The following is a 13,040-nucleotide window of genomic DNA, read 5'->3' as shown; positions in this document are numbered from 1 at the left end:
TGTTGTCTGCGTGGCTGTTAGCAGCTGCAGTGTATGTCTGTCAATAACGGAAACTCTTTGTTAACATGTTGATAGAAACTCCTACTGTTGGGAGGCTTGTTTGCACGATGTCAAACGTTTATGGTGAAGCTGTTATGTGTGTGTATGAGTGTGTGCATGTGTGTCGTTGTGTATGTATGTTTGTGTGATCGACTTGTAACCCCCCCCCCCTTTCCTTTATCAAAACGTGCTTTTTGCACAATATATAGTATACAATATAGATAATTATGTATATATCTATATAATCTTTCCATTAGTACGTGCGAATTGAAATATATGTAACACAAAAATGATGCATTAAAATATCAATAAAAACGATCCCCATCTATTCTTGTTGCTAGAGGGGATCGTTTCAACAACAAAAAAAAAATCAAACTTATACTTGCCAGATTGTCACAAGTGAAAAGGAATTGTTAATCGAAAGAAATAAAACAAAATGATATGTTTTACAGCTCAAGAATATGAATGTTTCAGGCATGGTTGTCCTAACATGAATAAGCTTCCTCCCCTATAAATTTATCAAAGTCTTTTGCACACAGTGATACGTGTGATGCGAAATGAAATCTTTGAAGGCTTCCGTGGTGGTAGAACGTTGGGTGGTAGAAGGCTTCACGGTGCACCACGTATTCTTTCTGGAGTAAGTGAGTGGCCCTGAAAAGGGCCTACCCAATCCCGACGTTTCGGCGAGCATGTTCTCGCCGTTCTCAAGGGAATGAGCAAGTGAGTGGAAAATACGGCTTAAATACCCTCATGAAGGATCAAAGAGGGAAAGTCTTTGATTCGCTGAATAGGTCACAGTAGGTGGGCAGGTCAAGGTTGAGTGCACACAGTCACTTCCTGTGTGGAGGGGTTGTCACGGTTGGCTGCACACATTGTAGTGCTTGTCTAACTGTAAGTATCAGTTAGGGCCACTATTGTGTGGAGGCTAATGGGTGTTAATTAGCCTGCTTGTCAAGTAGAGAGAGCCAGATATTGCTCAGGTGGAGGCCATTATCCTGTGGGACAGTATTATGCACCTCGATTTCCAGTGCTTCTCTGACTCGTCGTTGGTACCAGTTGGGGACTTGTGTGATGAGTCTGCTCTCATCCCACAGGATCCTGTGTTCACAGGTGTGGGCATGGTGAATAATAGCAGACTTGTCCCGTTCGTCTCGTCGTCCATGGGCCTGATGTTCCTTTGGCCGGGTGGCGAAGGATCGGCCTGTCTCTCCGATGTAGACCTTACCGCATTCACAAGGAATGCGGTAGACTCCAGGAAGGTTCTTGGAGTGTCGTTTGTCCTTGTGTGTGGTGAGGAGAGATTGAAGTTTGGTTGAAGAACTGTGACGAACTTCAACGTCGGCTTCTCTCAGAATCCTCTGGATCTTGTGAGAGGCTGCACCCATGTATGGGAGGATCACTCTCGATTTTGGTTGCGTTCCACTGTCATTCCGCACAGGTGGGAGCTCTGTGGAAATCTTGTGTGGGGGGTAGCTGTTGCGCTTCAACACCTGCTTGATGTGCTTTAGTTCCCCGGGTAGGTGGGCTTGGTCGCTGACCTCGTATGCTCGCTTGACCAGAGTCTTGTTGATGGATCTCAATACCGACGGATGGTGATATGAACGGTAGTTCAGATATCGGTCCGTGTGAGTAGGTTTGCGGTAAACCTGGTGGGAAAGGGATCCCTGTGCCGTCCTCGTGATCTTAGTGTCCAGAAAGGCGATAGCCCCTTGGTTCTCCATTTCCATGGTGAACTTGATGGAAGGGTGTTGAGAGTTTAGGTGCTGAAGGAAGTTGTTGATTTCCTCTGCACCATGTTGCCAGACCACAAAGGTGTCATCCACGTATCTAAGCCACACTTTGGGTTTGAGCGTCGCTGTCTGTAGTGCTGTCTCTTCAAAGTTTTCCATGAACAGATTTGCGACAATAGGGGACAGTGGGGACCCCATCGCCGCGCCTTCTGTCTGCTGGTAGAAAGTGTCTCTCCATCTGAAAGAGGTGGAATTGAGACACATACCGAGCAAGTCATGGATCTCTGTTGGAGACAGTTCGGTCCTGTCTGGTAGAGTTCGATCAGAGTCGAGTCTCTTGAGGATGGTAGCGCACGCATCCTTGACTGGCACACTCGTGAATAGTGACTCAACATCAAAGCTGATGAGAAGATCACTGTTAGAGACTGTCATCTGACGGACTTGGTCAATGAATTGTTTGGAGTTCTTCACATGGTGCACAGTTTGGCCAACAAGAGGCTGCAAGATAGAAGCCAAGTGCTGAGCTAGTGCGTATGTGGGAGAGCCCCTGGTCGAGACGATGGGTCTAAGTGGAATGTCCGGTTTGTGAATCTTTGGTTGCCCAAAGAGTATCGGGCACAGGCCCGATGAGCTACGTAGTTTGCGGTAGAGGGCCTGGGACAGGGCGTCCTTCCGTTGTAGCGAAAGGAGCTTGTCGTTTACCCTTCGTTCTAGAGCTGGTGTAGGGTCTCTGGGTAGTTTCTTGTAGGTGTCGGTGTCAAGCAGAGTATGAACCTTGGTCTCGTAATCCTCTTTATCCATCACCACAGTTGCATTCCCCTTGTCTGCTTTGAGGATGTGGATGGAATTGTCCTCTTTGAGACTGGAGATGCCTGACTTCTCGGCTGTAGTGAGATTAGGCCGAGTTGGATTGACCGAAGTCAGTGCCTGGGTGATTTGGATGCGAACCGAATCCACCTGTGATCGGCTGAGATGTTTGAGACCAGGCTCAATGCGCTGGATGAAGTCCTTCCGGTTAACTTGCTTGGGGGCCACGGCAAACTTCAGTCCAAGGGAAAGAACCTGTTGTTCATCTTTAGTCAACTGGCGGCGACTTAGATTTACAACGGTGTTGCTGGGCCGCAAGGTTCGGGTCGGTTTGTTGGTGGTGGGGTTGCGAGGGATCAGTTTCTTGAACTTCCTCATTTGTCGGGTCCTGGTGGTCTGGAAGACAAATTCACTGGAGGATTCATTGAAACGATGATGCGAAATGTTTTGGTGTGAATTTATCAAAGTAGGGCTTATATAAATGCTTTAAGCCAGCACCAGTTAACACCAAAAGTCTAAGACCTTTATAGGCACTATTTCGTCATTTCAACTGATATGAGGTATCACCCTGCCTAGTGGGCCTGAAATTATGTACTACACTGTAAAAACATCGGTGTTAGATTTAACACCACGGGTGTTAAATCTAACACCGATCAAACTTCAATAGAGGACCACACCCACAGGTGTTAAAAATGCACTGTGATGGTGTTGAAAAGTGTTCACCTGACACTTCGTGATGTTAATTTGACACTGTACCTGGTGTTATTTTGACACTGTACTGGTGTTAATTAAAAAATGACACCACATGGTGTTGATTTGATATTTGTTGGTGTTAATATCAATGATTTAACACCCGTCCAGCTTCAATAAGAGACCACACCAGCTGGTGTTACTTTGGTGTAAATTTATTTTCACATTTTTTCAAAAATCTAGTATTCTAATGTAAAATTCTTGGTCGGCTTGTTTAAATTAAAAATCAACAAGAAGTGCAGTTACTAAGAAACTCTTTAAAAAACAGTTTAAAATTTGGAAATGACACCCGGAGGTGTTAATTTAACACCATAAATGAGTACCGAAAATTTAACACCAGCTCGGTGTTCACTATTTAACACCGGACTTTTTGCAGTGTATAAGAAGCGGAGGCAGTTTCCATTTAGTGTTGACTACTCATGAGACTCGATGATCAGCGCCACTTTCCGTCGATAAATTGCAAGTCTATTACAAATGGGAAGGTGATACGCTAAAAGTATCCCCCAAGTTCACTAAAAGACAGAAAATCAAAATCATGTCGTACGAACGGCTCAGTGTGCAAGGTGAGCGTGCATTATGCGCTGTGATTTCAGTAAGGACAATACACAGTAGAGTGTTTGACATGTGCATGGGGAAAACCAGTTTCTATAAATACAAAGGGTTAGAGCAAAGGTCACGAAGAATACAAACATCCCTCTGAAAACTGCCCCGCCATTTTGTGAGCGCTATGTTATTCTTCCCTCTGTCAAAATAACAAACTCTTCGTGAATTAATTTACCTTGAGTATTCAAAATAAGACCACATTCAATCTAATTTGTGTTAGCACCTTCCTACAGGTTGATTACACATCAGATCGTGATTTCCTGTCTACACTTGATTGTACTTCGGAGACGTAATCAGCAGTATTAAACCAGGAAGTACGTCATATTTGGTAAGCATACGAAACTATATCCACAATCGTGTGTTCCTTAGTTTTTTGCCTGACACGTACAGTGACGTATAGTTTTACAAATAATGCATGAGCACTAGATATGCTTATCATTGAATCTCATATTTGTATGATCTATATTTGTTTCTGATATGACTTTGCAGATTTTAGGTTAACATGTTCAATCCCACAACCTATCATCATACTGTGTTAATATTTGTAATAGAGTTGTGACGCTATACAAAACAGAAAAACCGACATATCAATACGACTGTGACAATCATGCAGCGTGAAAAAGAGATAAAATTAGTCGTTGTCTCCGCTGGAAATAAATCAACGTCCAACAATTTTATCACAAATTTGTGCAAAGAGATGGGAGGTAAGGGCATTTGAAGACATGCGTAGAACTTGACACAGGTCAGACCACTTAAGGACTGGCCCTTTTAATGATCTAACTGTGACCTGCTTAAGGGGATGGCTAATAGTAAATGATCAAGGGGAATCACTGTGAATGCTAGGGGATGATTGTTCCAATCCTTGTGGGATTCATTTAAGAGTACATTGCCCGTGAAACGATCCCCCACCCGTAACTGTACAGGCATGCCAACCTGAAAAACATTAAACTGCACATTACTTAATAGATTATAGATATATAATGTACTCTTAAATGAATCCACAAGGAATGGAACAATCAACCCCGAGCATTCCCACTGATTCCCACTGATCAGTTACTAGCCATCCCCTTTAAACATACGAAACAAAAGAGAGGGGTGGCTATTCATGTTTGTAGTATTATTAGTCTGGGTGCCAAAGCCACTTTTTGGGCCTAACCTTGTTTTACCGTCCACCCAAAGTTTTTTGATGGTTTTACCCTATTTCGGGGGTGCTGAATCCGAATCTGGATGATGCAACTCTTGCATCCTTGAGGGTTTTGAGATATTCAAGATGGCCGCCAAAATGGCCGCCAAAACCGGAAATTCCCACGTATTTCCTTCTAAATGGTGAGATATTGAAAACAATTGATGGTTTTACCCTATTTGGAGGGTGCTGAATCCGATTCTGGATGATGCAACTCTTGCATCCTTGAGAGTTTTGAGATATTCAAGATGGCCGCCAAAATGGCCGCCAAAACCGGAAATTCCCACGTATTTCCTTCTGAATGGTGAGATATTGAAAACAATTGATGGTTTTACCCTATTTGGAGGGTGCTGAATCCGAATCTGGATGCAACTCTTGCATCCATGAAGCTTTTGAGATATTCAAGATGGCCGCCAAAATGGCCGCCAATTAAAACCGAAAATTCCCATGTATTTCCTTTTAAATGGTGAGAAATTGAAAACATTGATGGATCTACCCTATTTCTAGGGTGTTGAATCCGAGTCTGGATGATGCAAACCTTGCATCCTTGAGGGTATTGAGATATTCAAGATGGCCGCCAAAATGGCTGCCAAAATGGCCACCAAAATGGCTGCCAAAATGGCTGCCAAAATGGCCGCCAAAATGGCCGCCAAAATGGCCGCCAATTAAAACTGGAAATTTCTATGTATTAGCTTTTAAATGGTGAGAAATAGAAAACAATTGATGGTTTTACTCTATTTCGAGGGTGCTGAATCCGAATCTGGATGATGCACCTCGAGATAGTCAAGATGGCCGCCAAAATGGCCGCCGAAACGGAAACTCTAATGTATTTCCTTCTTATAAATGGTGAAAAATTGATAACAGTTGATGGCTTTACCCCATTTTTTTTTGACTGAAAGATTTCAGGTTTTCGTCAATGGCACAGTTTGAACTTGCTGTATATACAGTGAAACCAGCTCTACCGGATATCTTTGAGTTGGTTCGATACAAGTGTGCCAGCAATGAACCCTTCAAGACTACAGATCCGGTTGAATGATTGCAAGATTACACTGTTTCCTCTACATATAATGGATAAGTTTTGAACACTAACAATCAATGGACAAGACATGTTCATCTAAATCATATTGTGATAGTGATGTAGAGAAGTGTACTGAAATTACCCAACATTACCTGTCTTAATCCATGAGCAGTTTTAATCTCGTCATCCATGAACACTCAAATTGGTTATTTGGTTTATATTGGTGGTCTTGATGACATTGTTGAAGACACGAGTGGGACATTTCTTATAGTTATGATTCAATTTTTTCTTCAATATGATGTAACATTATGTATGAGTATATGTATGTATATATAATATATATATATATATATATTATATGTATATATAATATATATATATGTATATAATATATATATATATATATATTATATGTATATATATATATATATATATATATATATATATAAATATATATATAATCTATTACACGAGGGGACGGACAAATCACAGGTAACGCGCCGTGTAAAAAAAAAACTGAATAAAAAAACAAACGACAACATGGAAGGTATTAGTTGATAATCTACGAATATCATAATCGCGCAGAGTGCTTTTGAAATTACCCTTATTGACATCTACAATAGTGGTCGTGGATGCAACTATTTCCAATGACCTAATCAGAATATGCGACAAGTTTCATAAGAATACGAGGTGAGACTCGTCAGAATACAAGACAAGTTTCAACACCAAATACCAGCATGCCATAATTTAATTTTACTCTATTGATAGCTGAAAAGGATTAACTTCATATCTGTGGAGCCATATTATTGGCGACCACAAGCATTATTTTATAACAATTATGCATAAAGACATTTTCCGTCATATCTTTCTTTGTGTTTGTACGTTTCAGTATGATGTCAATATCACTTCTTTTTTTTTCCAGTACGTGTTAAAGTTCCGTTTGAGACATATCGGATGATCTCAGTATATTACAATACCATTGTGACAGTCATTTGATGTCAATAACTTTTGGCTGATTTGACAAATTCGCTCAACTGAGTTGAATTTAAGAATACGAATTATTGCTTTTCACCCTGCATGGGTTTAATCCCCCGCTTCGGTTAGAGCACAATACTTCACCATTTCAGTATAAGAAAATGTTAAGGAGTTTCCGTTCATACAGGACATTTATAGATGTCCGAAAACCTTCAAAGACCTTCAGCACCCTCGAAATAGGGTATAGGGTAAGACCATCAATCTATTTTAAAATTTTTACCATTAAGAAGAAATATATTAACATTGGAATTTCTGCCACTTATTTTGGCTGTCATCTTGGACGTCTAGAAACCCTAAAGAATGGACGAATTTCAACAACCAAGTTTCGAGGGTGCTGAATAGGGCCTAAAATTTATCAATTTTTGGCAGTTATTTTGGCGGTCATCTTGGACATCTAAAAACCCTTAAAAAAAGAACACGAAAGTTGCATCAACCAGGTTCGGATTCAGCACCCTCGAAATAGAGTAAAACCACCAATCGTTTTCAATCTTACACCATTTAGAAGGTAATATATAGGGCTTACATGGAAATTTTCGTTTTTGACGGCCTTTTAGGGGCCATTCTGGCGGCCATCTTTATTATCTCAAAACCCTCAAGGAAGTAAGAGCTGTATCCTGGAGCTTCAAATTCAGCAAACTCAAAATAGTGTAAAACCACCAACTGTTTTATATTTTACGCCATTTAGAAGGATATAGGGGGTCTACATATGAATTTCCGTTTTTGGCGGCCATTTTTGGCGGCCATTTTTGGCGACCATCTTTATCATCTCAAAACCCTTAAGGATGCAAGAGTTGTATCCTGAGCTTCGGATTCAGCACACTCAAAATAAGATAAAAACCACCAATTGCTTTCAAATTGTCACCATTTAGAAAGAAATACATGGGAACTTCCGTTTTGGGCGGCCATTTTAACGGCCATATTGAATATCTCAAAATCTTCAACAATGCAGGAGTTGCACCATCTAGATTCTGATTCAGCACCCTCGAAATAGGGTAAGACCATCAATTGTTTTCAATTTCTCACAATTTAGAAGGAAATACGTGGGAATTTTCGGTTTTGGCGGCCATTTTGGCGGCCATCTTGAATATTTCAAAATCCTCAAGGATGCAAGAGTTGCATCATCCAGATTCGAATTCAGCACCCTCGAAATAGAGTAAAATCATCTATTGTTTTCAACATCTCACCATTTAGAAGGAAATACGTGGGAATTTCCGGTTTTAACTGGCGGCCATTTTGGCGGCCATTTTGGCGGCCATCTTGAACATCTCAAAAACTTTATGGATGCATGAGTTGCATCATCCAGAATCGGATTCAGCACCTTCCAAATAGGGAGAACCATCAATTATCTTCAATTTCACACCATTTAGAAGGAAATACGTTGGAATTTTCGGTTTTGGCGGCCATTTTGGCGGCCATCTTGAATATCTCAAAACCCTCAAGGATGCATGAGTTGCATCATCCAGATTCAGATTCAGCACCCTCGAAATAGTGTAAAACCATCATTTTTTTTCAATATCTCACCATTTAGAAGGAAATACGTGGGAATTTCCGGTTTGAGCGGCCATTTTGGCGGCCATCTTGAATATCTCAAAACCCTCAAGGATGCAAGATGTGCATCATCCAGATTCAGATTCAGCACCCTCGAAATAGTGCAAAACCATCAATTGTTTTCAATATCTCACCATTTAGAAGGAAATACGTTGGAATTTCCGGTTTGAGCGGCCATTTTGGCGGCCATCTTGAATATCTCAAAACCCTCAAGGATGCAAGAGTTGCATCATCTAGATTCGGATTCAGCACCTTCAAAATAGGGTAAAACCATCAAAAAACATTGGGTGGACGGTAAAACAAGGTTCAGCCTCTGGCACCCAGACTATATACAGTGTGTGGAATTAGATGGGAGTGTCTACGGATGATTGACAAAATTACTCAAAGAGAATTTGTATCGTACAGCCAATTTGACCATCATAAATAAAGCTGTTAAGAAGCATCCCTTTCACTTAAATGCACTATGACGCTATAACATCCCTTCAAACATGTCAAAGATTGTTGCATGGCGGCTAAAAGCCAGGGACATTATCATAGCTAATGTACATATACTTTGTTAGCCACAGTTACAACCCCAGACAGCGTATAATGCTAATTGAGTTACAACACCGCAGAGTTACAACACCGCAGAATGTTCACACCAGTAAAATGTCATGACAATGTTCCTCTCCTCTTTTTTTTTTGTTCTCTTTCTTCATTCTCTTTTGAGTCATGTCATAGTTTCCTCATACAGTATCAAAGCCTCAGTGTTTACTCCTTAAAGAAGTCAATTTTGGAGATTTTAGGACTTGCTTCAGAAAGATGAGAAAGGAAGGATGTTGGAGGAAAGCTCCTGATTGTTTAATGCCCAGTAATTGATTCTTTCCCCCTTTTGTACGTGTATCCTTTGTTTCTGTGATTTTTGTTTGTTTCTTGTCTTCTGGGGAGTTGGTAAGGGAAATGTCATCCGAAATTGAGGTTGAAGTATTCTAAGCAGCAATGAAAGATGCTATCCCGGACCTTATAAAAATCTGAAGCATCCAATCAAACTTCTCACAAGAGTGCACTGGATTTTTTAATACAAAAGATGGGCTTATTTTTAGAATATTGCTAGAAAGGGATAACGGAAGGCAATGCAGTCAAGTCTTTCCCATTGTCGGCAAAAGCGTATCTCTGGGCGTTAGATCCATTCCATGTACACAAACCCACGGAAGGGCATCGAATCCGAAGTGACTGTAATAGAACTGAATACCTTTAATGTATCAGTCACATATAAGGGTTGAAGGGTCCTTCTTCCCTACTCATTTACTTAATTCATTCCTTTCTTGCCCCATTTCGACAGAAATTCTCTACCATTAGGGACTATGGTTTCCTGTTTTGTTTCTCCACGAAGGTTAGAGGGCAAAATTTAATCCGAGGACAAAAAAAAAAAAAAAAAGATTGTGTGCCTTTGTCTGTTCTTGACGTATGAGGTAAATGAATAAAGTTCTCGAGAGTCTACTAAAACTAAGGAAGCCAGTACAATGTACATGCAAATGAAACCAAGATAACTCTCTCTTTTTCAAGATTCAAGATTCAAGATTCAAATCATTTATTATCATGCACTAAGGCATAAAAATCTTCTCAACAGTCGCCATCTCAAAATTCTACATGTAAAGGAAAATAAATATATATGTATACATAACTGAAAGACAAGTAACATAACACTAAACAAAGTACATCAAGTACGCGTATTCTAATAATCATAAAATATTGCACTTGGTCCCTGCACATGTACATGTGTCTTGTTCCAAGAGATTCTGGTTTCAGCAATTATCTCAGTAAACTCAGTTAATGAAACTCTGTTAATGAAAACTAAAAGCACGCATGGTTCGGGACCCTACCCACCCAACACTCAAAAACTTGACAATACACGCAGACCCATACCCACCCACACTCACACACACACACACATACCCATACTCACGGACACAATTACTTGGTTTGAATAATTTAAGGTGGTATATGAGAATACATAATTATTACACGTTTTGTTAAATTGTATTTGTATCACACTGCTAGAAGCTGTGAATTGCATATATCATGTATTGATGGTAGAGGAGCTGTGTTTAGATGAGTGTGCTGTACTCTACTGTACCACTTTGGACACATGTACATCATTATACATGTATAATTATACCAAATTTGTAGAAGGTATGGATCTTGTACCATTATCTTTTTAAGGATCGATATAGGATATAGTACACATATATACACTGTTCTTATTTAAATGCCTGACATTAGTTTCCTAAAAGTGGACAATATTTGCACTTTTGGATACAGGGGTGTAATAATCTGGCATTTTCTGGTGATGTATAAGTTTGGTCTGTGTGTATAACTTGATAGGATTGGATTTTTAGGATATTTAATATGTGACCGTGCACCTCAAAACGAACATAAAGTCGCACACACTGATTTTGCGTGAGGACTGAAAATAAGTGAAATGGGTCAACCTAGCCGAACTTGATTTTTCATATTTTTTGAAAGAGCGGGTCTTCTTTTACATTATGCTAAAATTTGGTGTCATAAAACGGGCAGGAAAGTGTGTTTTTTAGCAGTTTATCTCGAACATTTTTGGTAGAATAGTGTGATAAGGTGTGTCTTTAGAATCCCTTTTTCATTTCTGAAAAACCTTGTCCACACTCTTCACTTTCAATTCTAATAACTTTTCAAAGGATAGTGTTTCTGCTTTGAAAGTTGGCATTAATTATGGACAGAATGTGTTAATGAGGCATGCTTAATTTGAGTTTAATCTGATAATCTCTTCATTGTTGTTACTCTGGTGGTTTACTTCCTGTTTTTTGTCCCATTCATCGCACAGCCAGCACGGTTTGGTAAAGATTAAGCGCTTGAATAGACACTGTACTTCAGAGCCTCTTTTCTCAGTTCACACTTTTCCTGAGTTTGTGCTTTCTTTCCAATATTTAGATAGGTTAGGAGAGTCCATTTGATTTGAGTTATACATCATTTTAAAGCTTAAAGTCTGCTCTTTCAGAATATGGTCTTAACTGAAAATTCATGTCTGGCGACTTTTTGTTTGTTTTGAGGTGCAGGGTCACATATTATATCGGTATATAGGAAAGTACAAGTATTTCTACACATGTGCATGTTTTACACATGCACTCACATACACACACATGCGTACACCAAACATAAACACACACTTCTTTTTTTTGTGGATGATATTTACATATTTGGAATATAGGGGTATCATAATCGGTCAATTTGTTGGTGATTTAAAAGTACTGATTTGTATGTTTCTAATGTAGGCCTATAATATACTTTATACCCCAATTTTGTCAGCAGTAATGGATTTTAACATACATGTTTTTCCTTTATCTCTTTTATGAATTCATAGACAGCAATGTTTGAATAACATCCCTGCACATGTACTGCGTGCGCAATTGGGCATACATGCATTATCTCTCAATTGATGCAGACATGTGCGCACATGTTTCGGGACAGGGGGACAGGAAGTTTGGTACGGGTGTGTGTGTATGTCTATGTTGTCTGTCTGGGTTTGTGTATGTGGTATGCTTTTGCAGTGGGTGGATATGTATCACTGTTTTTGGTGCGCAGCCGCACACTGACCCTGTGGGTGTGGATATGTGTAGGGGTATATACAGCTGTACACTGATGTGGGCGTGTATGAGACGTGTGTGGGTGCGGGTGTGTTTGTGTGTATGTGCGAATGTGTGTGTGTGTGTGCACGTGTGTGTATAAAAGTCTGTTATGTGTTTGTATATGTGTTTGTGTGTATGTGTTCATGTGTGTATGTCGTATGGTATCTTCTATCTATCTATGAAACTCTAATTTCAGTTTTGTACTACTATTTACCAATGTGTTTACCACTGTTATGTTTCTTTTGCTATTAGATAAGACAGACACCATGGCAACGTTTCATCAGATCAGCAGCCAGAATCTGGAGTGTCCTATTTGTCTGACTCTTTTCAACCAGCCTAAATTACTCACATGTTCTCACACGTTTTGCAAAGACTGTCTTCAACGAATATCTCAAACTCAGTCTGACAAGGAAACTATAACATGCCCTATATGTAGGAAAGAAACGCCCATACTCAGTGGAGATGTGGATAAGTTACAAACAAACATACCGCTGAGTTCTCTCGTGGACGAAGTGAAAATCAAGAATCCAACATGCTCAGTTTGTGAGATGGACGATAAACCGCCAGCTGTTCGCTACTGTCAGGACTGTGGGGAATATTTGTGCGATTCGTGTGAGAAAGGCCACTCTATCTGGAAACCGTTCTCCACCCACTTAGTGGTACCCGTGAGCGAGGTGCTCTCGGGA

The 13,040-nt window shown here is 40.2% G+C and overlaps 1 protein-coding gene across 1 annotated transcript; it reads right to left on the bottom strand.

Annotated features, from left to right (window-relative positions):
- Positions 1 to 974: 974 nt before the first annotated feature.
- LOC139713065 (uncharacterized) lies at positions 975 to 1,967 on the bottom strand. The gene has a single exon (XM_071624826.1). It carries the CDS (start codon positions 1,965 to 1,967, stop codon positions 975 to 977), a length of 993 nt encoding a protein of 330 aa, XP_071480927.1.
- Between the last annotated feature and the right edge of the window lie 11,073 nt (positions 1,968 to 13,040).

Source organism: Diadema antillarum, unplaced genomic scaffold (genome assembly GCF_040938485.1).
Source record: "Diadema antillarum isolate AM-2024a unplaced genomic scaffold, OU_Dant_1.0 seq00001901_RagTag, whole genome shotgun sequence".
Classification (NCBI taxonomy): Eukaryota; Metazoa; Echinodermata; class Echinoidea; order Diadematoida; family Diadematidae; genus Diadema; species Diadema antillarum.
The sequence above is the reverse complement of the archived record's forward strand: the minus strand, read 5'-3'. Positions and strand labels throughout refer to the sequence as shown.